This window comes from Sceloporus undulatus, chromosome 4 (genome assembly GCF_019175285.1).
Source record: "Sceloporus undulatus isolate JIND9_A2432 ecotype Alabama chromosome 4, SceUnd_v1.1, whole genome shotgun sequence".
Taxonomy (NCBI): Eukaryota; Metazoa; Chordata; class Lepidosauria; order Squamata; family Phrynosomatidae; genus Sceloporus; species Sceloporus undulatus.
The window spans coordinates 91,117,364-91,133,177 of NC_056525.1; the positions used below are offsets into that span (position 1 = coordinate 91,117,364).

General features: G+C 41.1%; 1 protein-coding gene across 2 annotated transcripts in view; it reads left to right on the plus strand.

Moving 5' to 3' along the window:
• Positions 1–5,932: 5,932 nt before the first annotated feature.
• MIER1 (MIER1 transcriptional regulator) overlaps positions 5,933–15,814 on the plus strand; it is a 42,568-nt gene continuing 32,686 nt past the window's right edge. The window contains exons 1-2 of one of the 2 annotated variants that reach the window (XM_042465944.1): positions 5,933–5,981; positions 15,250–15,274. In XM_042465944.1, the coding sequence (XP_042321878.1) occupies positions 5,973–5,981; positions 15,250–15,274 (34 nt within the window). In that variant the 5' untranslated portion in view covers positions 5,933–5,972. Of the gene's footprint in view, positions 5,982–15,249; positions 15,275–15,814 lie in introns of those variants that run through there. The other variant, XM_042465945.1, reaches the window with a different exon arrangement.

Genomic DNA, 15,814 nt, shown 5'->3' on the forward strand with positions numbered 1-15,814 from the left:
ATAATAATAATAATAATAATAATAATAATAATAATAATAATAATAATAATGGTGGAACAGTGGTTAAATGCCTGTACTGCAGCCATTCACTCGAAACCACAAGGTTGCGAGTTCAAGACCAGCAAAAGGGCCCAAGCTCAACTCAGGCTTGCATCCTTCCGAGGTCGCTAAAATGAGTACCCAGACTGTTGGGGGCAAATTAGCTTACTTGCTAATTAGCTTACTTGCTGTTCACCGCTATGATCTTTGGAATAGCGGTATATAAATAAAACAAATAATAATAATAATAATAATAATAATAATAATAATAATTTTTATTTGTATACTGCTTTTCCTCCAGATCAAAGCGGTTCACAACATACTAGCTACATGTCACATGCTATAGCACAAAGCAATACAATACTTCAACAGTGACATCAGCGATCTCATACAATTCAACAAAAATCCTCAAAAACCATGCACAAAGCAGTCAAAGCCATCCCCCTCAAGATGGTGGTCGGAAGGAGGGCTCTTTCCTCTTCCAGGCGAGGCCTGTTGTTGCTGGCCTGCCTCTCTCCCCCTCAAGATGGTGGTCGGAAGGAGGGCTCTTCTCCTCTTCCAGGCGAGGCCTGTTGTTGCTGGCCTGCCTCTCTCCCCCTCAAGATGGTGGTCGGAAGGAGGGCTCTACCTATTGCAAAAAAACATGTGCATAGATGGAGAAAAATAATTTTTAAAAAATGAAAATCAAAAGGAAAAGTTTCCTGCTGGAGACCGAGCCTTGGCTGCTGTGGCCTCTGACTTGCCTGAATTGACCCTTCTCCTGCTCACATTCTATCTATATACCTACTGCAAAAAAACATGACATAGACAGAGAAAATAATGTAAAAAAATCAAAGGGAAAAGGTCCCTGCTGGAGAGCAGAGCCTGCCTTGCTCTGGCCTTGACCTGCCCTGAATTGAACCCGTCAGTCACCCCCTTTTTGCCTCTGTCACCTTTTGCCTCCTGTCAGATTCCCTTTTTTGCATCTTTCTGGCTCCTTCTCCTCCTCCTCCTTCTCCATGAGGGGAGAACTGCTCACCCTCTGACCTTAATCCCTCCCCTGAACTTGACCAGATCATGATCGGGGGCACGTTCATATTTCAAAAAAACGGATTTGCCCCGAATCTGGATGACCCACGCTAAAGGGCATTTCTGTGCTATGCCTCGAAAATGATTGACAGAATGGGGCCAATATGAACTTCACATGTTAGAATTGATTCCTGATCCAGGGTAAAGTGTAGTCTGAATGGGCCCTAAGAGTAGTCCTGAAATGAGTAGGTTTACCAAGTCAACAACATCCCATTTCCTGAGATTGCAGGCCCAAAAGTGAGACCAAAACGGGATCATAGGCACAGATCCTTGTGAAATCACAGAACAGGCCAGACAAAGTGTGATAAGCAAGCCATTAAAATGGGCATAGCAACCATCTAGGTAAATGATCCCAGAATCTGAGTAAACTCAGAAATAATATGATAATATGGCAAACCATAACCAGGAAGAAAAATTTTTTTAAAACAGCTAGCAAAATGCATCCAATAGCTTCAGTAACTGCCCACTCTTTCCTCTAGTCTTGTTATCTTGTGTGGCCTTACCCATGCACACATGAAACCAGGGCAGAGTGGTGGCAGGGGAAAGCTGGTACAAATTCCCAAGACCCAATTTTATTTGTCCATTGTTTTGAGATCTGTTTTAATATCAGTGATTTCAAAGAAGAAATGACGATACACAAATATTTTTATTACAAAGTACTAGATTTTAGCCAGTCATCCCTTGCTGTAGGAGAGAGACTGAGGCCCAAGTGAGAAAGGAAGCCATTGAAAAGCAGTGGGTGACAGCTGAAATGGATTCATCATCAAATCTCAGCAGAACTAATTATTTCTCATCCTACCTGTATTAATCTGCCACATTTAGATTACAGTGAGCATAACTTGTCCTTTCCTGATTTTTTAAAATTTTTGGACTGCTTCAGGTCCCACTACCATGTATATAACTGCAAGACAAAGACTCCATCACTGTTTGCAGTGTTGACACATGTGAGCAACAGAACTCAAAGAGAAGCACATGATGTGTTTCTGATTTGAAAAAATAGTGTGAACAAAAAAAAACCCTGGAAAGTATGAAGAGATTATTTGCATCATCATGCTAAAAGACACAAGTGTCTGAATAACACCTTCTTCCAAGTAACTGAACATAGGATCTCAGTCATCCTTGCATACTTGTGAAAAAGCAGATAATACTCTGTGAAGTGACACAGTGGTGCTATAATAACAATTACTGTTACCTTGACTGTTCCTCAAGGAAGTCAAATGATGTTTCCAAAGCATAAAGACAAAATCAGGCAGTCTGAACAAACATATCAGATGAAATATAATTTGATTATTAGGTGAACCAAACATCTCCATACAAAACTACATTATTCACATGTAATTGTGTACATGATAATTCAACCTGTTCCGACAGGTTACATAAAATTAAATGAATCAGCACAACAACATTTCAGTTCAGAACATCTGCCATAGCCTGTCTGCAACAACCAGCAAAATTCCCTATGACATAATTAGAATCATGAAGGGTAATTCCTGCCAAGGAGCATGTTCAGGCAAGTTAAGACCGTATCACTGATTTCAGATAGAAAAAAGTTTTTTACGTATTGAGGCACGCTTGCATGGTCATATGAAATCCACATCGCTATTATAATCAATTTTCAATGCAGATACTGATAACATAGTTAAAATTAAGCTCCAGTGAGTTGAAAGGGGCTGAAGTGTGTGTAGCACTACAGCTTTGGTGAAGATAAGGAACCCCAAGAGATACAAGTTTCAATCCCATGAACACTTAACTGGGGAAACTCTCTGAACTTTGTAATATTCTTTCTAGTGAATAGGTATGTTGGGCCAAACCGCTGCAACCTGATGAAACTTTACTAGTGAACAAGTCCCACTGAAATTAGTGGAACGTGACAGGTGCTTCCATGTGAACATACATAGAATGATATTGTGCAACTACAGACTATTTTGGTGATTTGTTTTGCGAGCAAAGTTAAAAAGGAGTGGAAGGACTTTGTAGGAACCTTAGTTGCCATGAGAAATGGGAAAATAGAGAAAGTTTTGGAAGAAAGAAAGATTCTCTTAGAGCTGTAATCTTATAGCTGAAGCCAATAAAGAAAGATGGACATTCATGGAATTCTTGTCTAACGGACCAAGTGACTCATTGGTAGGCTTTCCCCATCCCATGAAGGCAGGAAATTCACTACTGATGTTCTTTGCTGTCTAAAGTTAAAGTACAAGCAGAATGTCTGCAGATGCTGCTTCCATCCTTTCTTTTTGATGCATGCACCTTTTGAATTTCTGGCTGTCCTGTACTTAGTCAGAGTCATGGGATCCCCCAGGAATTCAGCAGCCCCATCTCTTCATGAGGAACAAGGCCAAGAGTGAGAAAAGCCAGACAAAAATAGTGAGGTTGGGAGATTAAAGAGAAGCAAACCAAGTGGGGTAAGATCCTCTCCATCCCACCGCCATCACAACCATGGTTGGTTGGGATCAGCAGAGGGAGGGCCTTTTCCATGGCTGCCCCGAGATTCTGGAACTCCCTGCCCAGGGAGACCAGATGGCCCCTTCCTTGATAGGGTTCAGTCGACAGATGAAAACCTTCCTTTTCAAACGGCATTCAAAACAGAAAGTGTTTAAAGAATGACCGAGGTGCTACATGTTTTTTAATGTATTTTTAACATTTTTATCCTTGGTAAAGTTTTTGATATTTTGCATGTAATCCATTTTAATTTGTATTAATTTCTATTTCAATGTACTATTTTTTTTGTTTTAATTGTAGTGTGTTATTTTTTTAATGTTGTAAGCCACCCTGGGCAAGATATAAATATAATAATCATATCGTAATAATAATAGGACATTAAAAAAATGAGGGACATGACAAAACAAAAGCTTAAACGCTCATACAAATGTAAATTCATGCTTTTAGTCATGCTCAAAACGGATGGTGTTTCGAAATTCCTCTACACAAGGGTTAAATTGTAGGGCGTGTCTTGGAAAAGGGGACATGGTTGTGGGTGTTGTGGGTGTTGCGTAAAACTTCCTTCGATGGAGGGAATTTGGTGTGAAGTGAAGAGAAAGGAAACAAAAACACAGGCAGCCAAGGAGTTTGCCCTCAATAGTGGACAGTTATGGCAACCCTATGTCAAGTCTGCTGACTTCCTGTATTTCCTCTCCCAGATGAGGCCTGGACCATTCCGACATGAAATGCTTCACGCATCTCCCGTTCACTGAGGAATTTATCACACTGGGCGGTGGTTTCGACAATTAAAGGAGATTAAAGTGCTTGAAAGCCCCACAAATGAAGTGGAAATGGTGAGTCATGGAGCGAGGTGATTATCACATGCCAACTTGGCTAGTCAATGTTATTTTTATTATATTTTTATTATATTATTATTATCTTATTATTTTAGGAACAGGCACTACCAGCTCTTGCCCTTTTTCTGACGGTTTACAATAATTTTTATTATTTTGTTATTGTAGCATTCCCGCTGGCAAGCCCCGGGGTTGCGACCCCTCCCAGGATAGCAATGCTCCATCAAGATTGAGATGTGGCAGTCCCGCTGGCAGACCACGGACTGCGACCCTCTCTCAGGATGACAATGCTTTATCCATAATTAGATAGATAAGCCCAGTTGATTCGGCCGGCTTAGCTGGTCTCCATATCCGCTTCCTTGCCTCAAAAGCACAGCACCAAGCATGCACTGATCACGCACCTGTCATGCCGTCAGATGATCTGGAGCAAGCTATCATCAATGATTGTAAGGAAAACAATGGATGGAAGTAAGCAAGATGACAATAAAGGCCCAGCCAGACCTGGCTGGAGGCAAGCTTGTGCACCCCCCTTCCTGTCTCTGGTTCTTGCGCGACATATTATATTATTATTATTATTATTATTATTATTATTATTAAATATGATAAATATATAATATAAATAAATATATAATAAAATAATATTTTATATTTTATTAATTTATTGTTTTTATATAGTTTTAGGAAAAGGCACCACCAGCCCTTGCCCTTCCTGATGGTTTACATATTTTATTATTTATAATATATATATTTATATTATTAATTTTATTATTTATTATTATAATCATATTTATTAGGAACAGCACCACTAGCCCTTCTTCTGACGTTTACAATTTTTAAATTTTATATAATATATTATAATATTATTATATAGTTTTATTATTTTATTATCCTTTTATTATATTTTAATATCCTTATCATCCTTATGAACAGGCACCACCACCACCAGCCCCTTGCCCTTCTTCCTTGTGACGCTTTTACACCACACGAACTTTAAGGGTTATTTTTGACTTCAGCTCCCAGAATCCCCACACTATTGGCCGACGCGGCTGAGGCTTCTGGGAGATGAAGTCCAAAACGCTTGGTTTAGAACAGGAGGAGGGGGAGGAGGTTCGTTCCAAATATATAAATAAAACACAACAACAACAAGGCGGGTGGGCGGGCCTAGGGTCTCGTGACCAGTGGCGGTTGTTGAAAGGAGAGAGAGAGGGAGAGGAGAGGAGGAGGAGAGATAGGGAAGGAAGGAAAGCCGCGCGCGATTGATTGAGTGAGAGAGGGGGTGGCTGCCTGCGCCTCTGCGCGGTGACGTCACGCGCCTCTTCCTTTGCTGCTCCCCCTCCTCCTCCTCCTCCTCCCTTTGGCATTTCCCTCCTTCCTTCCTTCCTTCCCTCCCACCCTCCTCCTCCTCCCCCTCCCTCTCTCTCTCTCTCTCTCTTTCCTGATACAGCGACCGTGACCCGCCGCTCTCGCCTCAGTCGTCGTCGTCGTCGCGCGGCGGCGAGCGAGGAGATGATGATGTGGCGATGATGATGGTGATGTGTTGACCCCCACCCCCGCCTCTTGGTGTCGGCCCGCCCCAGCTGTTCGGCGGAGAACATGGCGGAGGTGAGCCAGAGAGAGAGAGGGAGAGGCGAGGGCGTGGCTGGGGTGGGGTACGGCCAGAGGAGGGGGAGGGCTGCTCCGCACTGGGAAAAAACCCGCTTTGGAACCGCTTCAAGTCATTTCTGCCTCTTTGCTATGGAATTCTGGGAGTTAGAGTTGTTGTGGGGCCAGGGCCCCACAACAAACTCCAAACTCCCAGAATTCCATAGCAAAAAGGCAGAATGAATTAAAACGGTGCCAATGGCAGGGATGGTCAGCTTGTCCTGCATGGCCCTGTTTGTTCTCTTCCAGCTCTTACTATTCCGTGATTATCCTATCATTCTCTATTCACCCAAGTCAGGACGACTGTGAAATGGAGGACATTCAAGGAAGAAGGGAAAACACAACACACAACAAGGAGGAGGAGAGGACATTGTACGAGCTTTAAAAACACCCCTAGAAAATATCAATGTGCCCCTCTAGCCCTGGTCAGAGTGATGGAGGACGTTTTGGGAGTCCTCCTGGGCAAGAGGTCAGAGGATGGGACACGTCCGGAGAAAGCTCCCAAGTTGCCCCTTCCTCCCCCCCCCCATTTGGGTTTTTGTTTCTGGGGAGGAGGAGGAAGACAGTAGGGCTGCTGTTGAGGAATTGAGGAAACCTTGACCTTATTATTATATTATTATTTGTATTTGGGGGACTGTGTTGAACCTCCTCCCTCTTGGTTCTTTCCTGGCGGGATGTTTGAAGTTGTCTGGGGACAGAGGTGCCATCTTGCTGTGTCTGTCTTCACCCCCAAATGAGGGAACGGCGTCGGTCTGTATTGGTTGGTTCCTTTCCCTAACTCTGCAAAAGGCGAAGTTCTTCCTTTTATATGCCAGTGTGATGAATTATTGCTTTAACCATCTTGTTACATTTGTACTCTTCCTTTAATCCTAGGGTGCATCTGTGCTGTAGAAATAAACTTTTGCTATGGGATACTGGGATTTGAAGTTTTACAAGGTCTTGAGCCTTCTCTGCCAAAGAGGGCTGGTGCCTCACTAAACTACAGATCCCGATATTCTGTGAAATGGAGCCAAGCCGGTTAAAGTGGGGACAGACTGCATTATTTCTACTGTTTTGGCCTTGTCTGCACAGGCCCAAAGGCCTGTTTACCACCCCTGTCCCTGTTCTGGTATTGTCTCGTTTGGACGATGCACACCCAGGAGTTAGCAGCTTTAATACAAATTTTAAAAGCCTGGTTGTTTCTCCAGAACTTCCCAGAAGTTCTGGAGCCTGCCTTTGCCATGCCTTGATGGCAAAACAAGCAATGCGCCAAGTGGCTTGTTGGGACGCCTGTATAGACAGCCACTGCAGCGATGGAGGGCCAGGTAAAGGGGACAGGCTGGGGAAGCTACAGGGCCAGGATTCCTCAGAGTATTAAGTCCAGTGCAAACAAAACCATAGATTCACCCCTAGAAGTTCAAAATGGTGATTGGGCTCACAGCAGCTTTGAGACACCTTTCGTGAAATTAGCAGTAGCAATAGCAGCTTCTTTTATATACCGCTTCATACCACCTAAGCACTCTCTTAAGCGGTTTACAACTGTAAGCTAATTGCCCCCAACAAGCTGGGTATTCATTTTAGCAACCTCTGAAGGATGCAAGCCTGAGTTGAGCTTGAGCCCATCTGGGACTGAACTCACAACCTTATGGTTTGTGAGTGAGCGGCTGCAGTATTGGCCCCAGGTGAGTGAGCAAGATTTGAATCCAGAAGTCTGCCCAATAACCAAAGTCCTCTGGGTGGGGTATGATACATTGAAAATATAAAGCCAGTGAAGCTGTGAGTGGACGCAAGGTATAAACACCAATATGAATTTAATGGCATAAAAATTAATACAGTATAGCATATAAGACATCACATGTAAGTCAAAGAAAGTATGGATTGTCCACAGCTGTCATAGCAGTCATATCACGTTAGTTCATAAGTACAGAAGTTGTTTTACCACAGTCACTTTCATATGTAGTATATAGTGCAGGAATTTAAACATTCATTGGCACACAGTAATTTGCTGTTTGATGATGCTGAGAGAGATTCCTCAAAGTCAGCTTGTAAATAGTCACTCACCAAGGCCCAGTTCAGGTGTTCATCCAGTAATGTAATGTACATGGTGCCATCATTCTGCCCCTTATAAAGTTATGTGAGTGTCCTGTGTGGTGTCATGTCTGTATCTTCAGTGACCTGATTAATTGGCTTCCTCACCTCACTGACTTCTTTGAGGGGGGAATTGTCATGTGAATAAGATCACTGTTCCATCGGCCTCTGGATAGAGTCCCTATGCTATAGACCCTTTAAATACATGACGGAGGAAAGAGGTACATGCCTTCTTTATTCTACATACTGCATTTCTTTCTAGATAGTTGTCTAAAACAGGCATTTCCCACTTCTTAATTTATAGAATTTTCACCTTTTTATTTATACATTTGTGGTATGAAGAATCCTGATCTTCAGTCTTCAAAGGAAAGTTCTAAAAATTCAGTAAACAAAGCAAATACAAGTAAAAGCAGTGAGCAAAAGCAAAGTTATCGTTAAAAATAAAGACAGAGTAAAATAAAGATTGAAAGGAAAAGACTTCAAAAGTAAAGACTGACAGGAAAAGATCTTTAGACCAAGAAAACACAACCCCTTTACCTGGCCCCAAAACAACAACACCAGACAGACTTTTTAGAACTGGGGCAACTGAAGCGGCTATATCTCAGGACAAGTGGAATTATAAAAATTATTGGTGGCTATTAACTTAAATTTGTTTGTGATCCTGTTTTTAATCAAGTAACTTGCTGTTTTGAGGCCATCATTCAAGAAGTTGCACCTTAAGAGCTAAAGATTGCCAGTTCACTTGGTTATTAATTTAATTATTTGGATAGAGAATATATTTCTTTCCCAGTTTCAGCAGGCATCACACTTCATTATGTATCCTCCACTATGAAAGCACATTTTCCAAGGGAACATTTTTTTTTTTGTCATGATAATATTCACAACTTTGTTCATTTTCTTGGCATAGTGAAAACTTCCATTTTAGTTCCTTTCATAAGGAGTGGGGAATTCATTTTTACTTTTACTTCCTGTGACCTGTACATCATGAATCTGGAGCTTCCAAGTTCATTGTGCATGCATTATTGATCAGGCCAAAGGAGGATGGAACATAGCTATTAAAACATCTTGAAGTCTTTCTTATTAATTGTTTGGGAAATGGCCACGTAGGTGCTAGTCTCAGTGACATTTTCCAGGTATGAGTTTACAAAATTGTTGAGAGAAGTTGGTAACTGTTTCAGTTTGGTATACAGTTACCATATATCTTGGCATTATATTGTTGAATTAGTATGAGGAGTTACAGTTGGAGTGTAATGTAGAAAGTCATTAAGGTTCATACTTCTATTGCACCTCGCAGAGGGATGGAATGATATCTCAGTATATAGAACATAAATTATAAAATGTCAGGAGACATCATGGAAGCCTGGCACATTTTAAGCAGAACATTTTGCTAAACTGTCTCCTCTTGGGTCATATAACATGCTTTAAATCACTGGTGATTCATGGTATCCCTTGTTCTCAACACTTACGGACTGGTGTGGTAAGGATCTGATTGTTATAGGAGTGCAAAAACACTTCACAGAGTTGTTAATTTGTCATGCAAGAAATTGTGTGCTGTCCAGGCTTACTAATGGTTATCAAAGGTAAATCCCACTGTATTAAGTTGGACATGATCCCTAGTTAGTGTGTTTGCTATTGCAATCATTGATAATACGCTTTGGAAAGCAACATTTTATTGTTGATTTATTGTTAGAGCAACTTCATAGATATGTGCAATGGTTAGTAATATTCTTTGATACTTACAAAGGTAGCTTTGGGATCTGTAACAGCAGTATATCTGCAACTTCCTAACAGTATTCTGGTTCAAGGGTTTGTCTAGCCAACTAGCCAGCCATGTTGTTCTTCAGAATTTTATACAGTGTAATATGCTTTGTTTCGTTTGCTCCATTTTGTTCTGATTTTGTATTGTTTTTACCTTTTAAGGCATATGACCCTGAAATCTTTTTTGCTTTTTTAAACAGAGACATCATCTCTTAATTCTCTATTCTTCTACCATGCTTTATGTCTTATTTGGGTTATTTTATTACTTCTTTTTTTGGTACTTATTACTTTTTCTAAAAAGTAATAAGTTCTTCAGAGGATGCCAGTGCTTCTAGCATGCTCTTCATGACTATTTTGGCTTGATAAGCACTTTGTTAATTGATAAGCACTTTGTTAATTTAAATCCCATCTTTCTCTCTAAATGTGGTTATACATTTAGTTTTTCAAAAGTTTTAAAATCTATGTTTTTAAATGCTAATGAAAACTTATACAGTGGTCCCTTCCTTTACATGGTGGATCCGTTCTGGACACCATCACCACCACCACCCCCGCATAAAAGAAATTCCACCTATTCTTGAGCCCCATTGGAAGTAATGGGGTTCATGCTCACAACGGCATGGCAGCGCGCGCACTGTAATTAGATAAAAATGTGGTTATATTTATGAATAAGATACGTCTTAACCCAAGATGAATAAGTAGTGAATCCTTGTTTTGTGTATGTAACCCGGACTACAGGTGTGGACTAACTTGATACAATTTGTGCTTTTCCAGACATGTAAAGTTCATCCCTATTCTGAGTGAATTATGCCACAATTCAGAGACATAGCTGTGTTAATCTGGAATATTGGTGTGCAAATAGATCTTGTAGCAATTTTGAGATTAACTGAATTTTTGTAGCCTTTGTAGATTTGGGCTACTTCAGTAGTACTTCAGCCACCACACAGTGGGTAACTGCCGGATTGTGTTCTTGCACTAACTAAGGGCCCATTCACACTACAGAAATGACCCGGCGTGAAACCGGGTTATTTCTGTGACATTTCCATTGGCTCCAAATGCGCTCAGCACCTCTATTTTAAATCGATATGAATGGTATGCAATGGAAGAGGGGTAGTCTTATATGGCAAGTATATCCCAAACTATATTTTAACTGGAAAAGTTGGGGGTCGTCTTACACGCCTAGTATGTAGGATCACAGCTTCATCCTGTATAGAACCCTGTGGGGTTTACTTCATTTTTGCATAGAAGCCTTACAAATTAACCTCAATAAACTGATAAGCAATTTAGCAATGAAAAATAGTGAATGCTGCAGGTCCTTCTGTGACTGCTGTAAAAAAAACACAACCATTTTATGCCATTGCATAAAACCTATGCTTTACTACTAAAATTCATTTCTGATATTTTAAAGGTGACCTTATAAATGTTGGATGATTTTCTCCTTCAGGATAGGCAAAGGCAGTCACTCTTGTGATACAACGGCGGGGTACATACCTCCGCTTTGCGGCGCTCTGCCGCCGCCGCCAGTAGGTCCGCGGGAGAGTCGGAGCCTTCACACGACCCGACTCCCGCGCAGACCGAAAAAGAAGCTCCAAAATGGAGCTTCTTTTTCCGTCGCGTTTGCGGCGTAGTGAGGCGGCAGGGGCGCACTCGCTACGTCACAAGCGACGCGTACGGACGCTCAGCGTCCGATACGCAAAGATGGCGCTGGCCATGTAGAAGGGCCGGCGCCATCTTGTACGGACAGAGTCCGTACTAGGCCCAGGGGCGTCTAAAAGAGACGCCCCTTTTTTAAAATGGGACGTCCTCCGGACGTCCCAAATGGCAGTTTAGAAAGCCCCTACCATATTCTAGAAAAGTTGGATGCCTTCATTGCTGTGGGAAAAATGGGGAAAGGGTAATTATGAAGCTGAGCACACAAGTAGGAAGTGCAAGAGAGGTAGAAACTATCAGTTGTTAGAATGGTGTGACCATCCTAGTGAGACAGCTCTTTAATATTTGTGCATTGTAGTTTCAGTGGCTAGAAGGTTAATATTTAAATGGAGTCTCACAATAATCTTGACACTAGTCTTTCTTAACAATAACTGACAGATTAATTTACCTGGGCAAATTACTTTGGGTGCTTAGAATCATAGAGTTGGTAGATCCAGTCCAACCCCCCTGACATGCAGGAACTCTCAATCAAAGTATACCTGACAGATGGCCATCCATCCTCTGTTTAAAGACCTCTAAAGAAGGAGACTCCACCACTCTCTGAGGGAGTGTGTTCCACTGCTTATCTTTTAAAAGTCTGAATCCCAACATATTCAACCACGTATGTGGTACTGAGTGAGGGTTATGGCTTTTTCCCATTCGTTTCTTTTTTTTCCTTTTGGGGGGATAGGTGGGTGAGGTGGTGGTCTGGCAGCCTTCTTCAGCAGCTACAAATAACACATACAACCTTGTCTTCTCCATACTGGAAATAACTGTAACTGTTAAATTTGAACAATGCAAAATGTCACAGATTTAGTTAATTTTTGGTAAGAATTAAAGTATTTGCAGATATTTTCATAAATTTGATAGAAAGATCTTGAAATTTGAAGTGTAATGAAGTGAAACTAACATATCGGCCCATTCTTGTTCAGAACTGTAAATGCTTCGATAATGTCTTGTTTTTCATAGTTTATGTATAGCTGACAGGGAGAACTAAATGTAAAGCAAGTTTCTGTGATAGAGAGAAACAGTTGTAGCAAATGGGCACAAATATAGTGCCAGTCGCTGGAAAATGGGTGGGGTCACTATATTTGCTTAAATACTGTCTTAGTTTAGCTTTGGACATCAATGCAATTGTTTTGGAGAACCATATTCAAGTCTTTCCGTTATTTTTTTCTTGCAATAAAAACAGATATGGTCAACCTCACTTGCAATGGGGCCATCACGCCAAAGGAAAGGATTATATCACTCTCTATGCCATTTTCCTGCTCTAAATTTTCCCCAGCAGCCATTTAATCTGCATCTGCAACTTAACTGCCACTTAATGAAATTTTGAATTTGATTATCATGTGTGTCTCTGAAGGCACACCTGATGAAAGCTACAATCTGATTAATTGGCCAAATGCATTAAGCATTTTGAGTAAGTAATCATGCTTCCCCTTCCCCAATTTTACATCTTGAGAATTCCATCTCATTTTTTTCATTGGGTAAATCAGAAATCTCCAGGAAAACACACAGCTGCCATACTAGTTTTTCTTGTGCAAATGCAGTTGTGGATGCTGCCAAAACCTAGATACCCAGGTTTAGAGGTAGCTAGGAGCACACCAACTTGCAGACCTGAATTTTGAAGTGCAGTGTAGCATCATCCAGCTCAGACTGAATACTTATTCCCTGATACGTCACTTGAATGGATTAAGTTTGTTTGTCCATATCCAATTTATTACTGACATCAAGCACTGAACTGAAACTATAATGACATATTTGGATATATTAAATGGAATAGAGAAATAGGGTTGAGTGTTACCAATGTGTTGATGGTTGAACTTGAAAACGCCAGACAACCTCTCTCATTGGTTTCATGTGTATGTTAATTAATATGGAGCAGAAGCGGGGTGACAGAACCCTGAGACACTCTCAGGCCAACAGACACGGCATTGAACAGGAATCCTCAAATACTGCCTTCTGAACTCAGCCCTCCAGGAAGGGTAATTGACAGTGTAAAATAGTGCAAATCCCCTTCTAAGTGGTGGCTCAGAAGGCTACCATGTTCAATAGTACTGATTGCTGTTGAGTGCTATAATAAAACCAACAGGAGCATACTTTCTCTTTCCATTTCTGGCATAGATTTTTCACCAAGGTGACCAAAGTTGTATTAGTGCCACTATTGGGCTTCAAGCCAGGTTGAAATGGATTTTGATATACTGTCTCACCTAGGATTTTCTAGAGCTTAAAAGCTATCATGCATTCTAATATTTTGTCCAAGAATGAAATATTGGGGACTGGTTACTAATTAGTGTATATAAACCATCTCTTTTAGAAGGACACAAAACCTATCTTGCTTTGAAGAGATATTCACCAGTTTTATTTCCCTCTTAGCCAGTCTCTCTCCAGGCTGCTTATATGAGCCAGGAAAGGCAAGGATCTAGCATAAATGTGGCATTTCTCACTTTTCTAAGGAGCCTGTACACATCTTTGCGGTATACTGATAGAAAGCTATTCATTTTCAAAAAAGGGGCCAAAGTTGCAAATCAGTATGGTCAGCTACAGACTCCAAGTCAGAGTGGATCTCAGTGACTTTGTTGACAAACTCTTGACTGGGTTGTTCACAGTAGATTGTCAAGTAGTCTCTAGATCAGTTCTTAATCTTTTCTTTACCATGGAGTCCTTTTAAATGTCTTTTGTTGTCATGGACCAATAAGACGTAAAGATTTAAAACATTAAAGTGCATCTTCAAATTTGGAGAGAAGGGAGAAATAAGTAAATGCATATGTGCCTATTTCAATATTTTTGCCTGATTGGTGTGTGTGTGTGTGTGCACATGCAAAGACAGAGAGAGAGAGAGAGAGAGAGAGAGAGAGACATATATGAGATGCAGTGGAATCAGGCTTGCTTCTCATTCCCCCACCCTGTGCAATGGTTTGATGCAAGCAGAGAGGGAAGTTCCTCAAGGCAGAGCCACATGTGCATGAGCTTAGACATGTGTGCACAGTTCCCTCATTCACAGGGAATTGTTTAATACAATAGGCCTTGGGAGAGTGGGAGGAGGAGAGTTGGCCTTTTCAGACCCTCTGTAAGGAAACTGTAGAGCTCCAGAGGTCTGCGGATCATAGGTTGAAATCCTCTGCTCTAGATCACTCCTTCCCAAACTATCTGATGTTTGGGACTGTCAGGGTTTCCCCCCCAATGTTTCGGGGACTGGCACCTTATTTGTGCCTGTTGGATGCAATTGTTTCTTTCTTTCTTGGAAACTTAGCAGGGGTTGGGAGTCAGTGGCTCATGAATCAGCACCAGCCTTTGGACAACTATTTTGAGTAGGACTTTTCTACATTATCATGAACCTTGACTGTTTGAGTGGGCTTCACTGGAAACTGTGCCGACACAGTGATGGCAGAGAAGAATTAACATCTTCACCGTCAACACAGACCAGGCTTTCCAACATATTCTCTTCTGTTTGTGACTTTGTACTTTTTATCTGGACTGAAAACCAAGGAATTTTGTTGCATATAGTCAGTCTTCTGGAGCTGTATATCCTTTGGGTTGCTGACATTAGCTCAGAGACAAAACTTATATTCTGTCTTTTGGCAATTATATGGTTGATTTAAATGCAAATAGTGAAAACAAGAACATATTAATTGTCCTTTAGAATATTTTTGATGTGTTGCTAAATAAGTTAATATTACTCAGTTAACCTTTTCTTTTCTTTTTCTCCCCTTAATAGCCTTCTGTTGAATCAGCAAGCCCAGGTAAAGTTTTATTATTGGTTATATTTATAAATATATTATATATTATTATTATTATATTTATTATATCTATCATTATATTGATACTATATTTATACAGTATTGCTAGAAATGAAAATTTGGCAAAGAATCACATAGCTGTATTCTGTAGCAGTCACTTCTCTGGGCTTGTCACTTTTCCTTTCTAGTCCCTTCTCTGCAGTGTGTATGAATATGAATCTACAGTGGATGGTCATAGTCTATATGTTTGTGGGCATTGGGCATACTGAATCACAGTGCCTTGATTCTGTCTGTTCCCTCCAGAAACTGCTGACAGGAACAGGTGAAACTTTGTGTTAATTATATACCGTATTTTCCGGCGTACAAGATGACTTTTTCACCCAGGAAAATCTTCCCCAAAGTCGGGGGCCGTCTTGTACGCCGGAAAGCCCCTGGGTCCTAAAGAGAGCCCTCGGGAGGAAAGCCTTCTCCCAAAGGCAAAGGAGCGTCCTCCTCCGTTACTTCCCTCCTTTGCTTTTTCTCCTTCCTTCCTTCCTTCCTTCC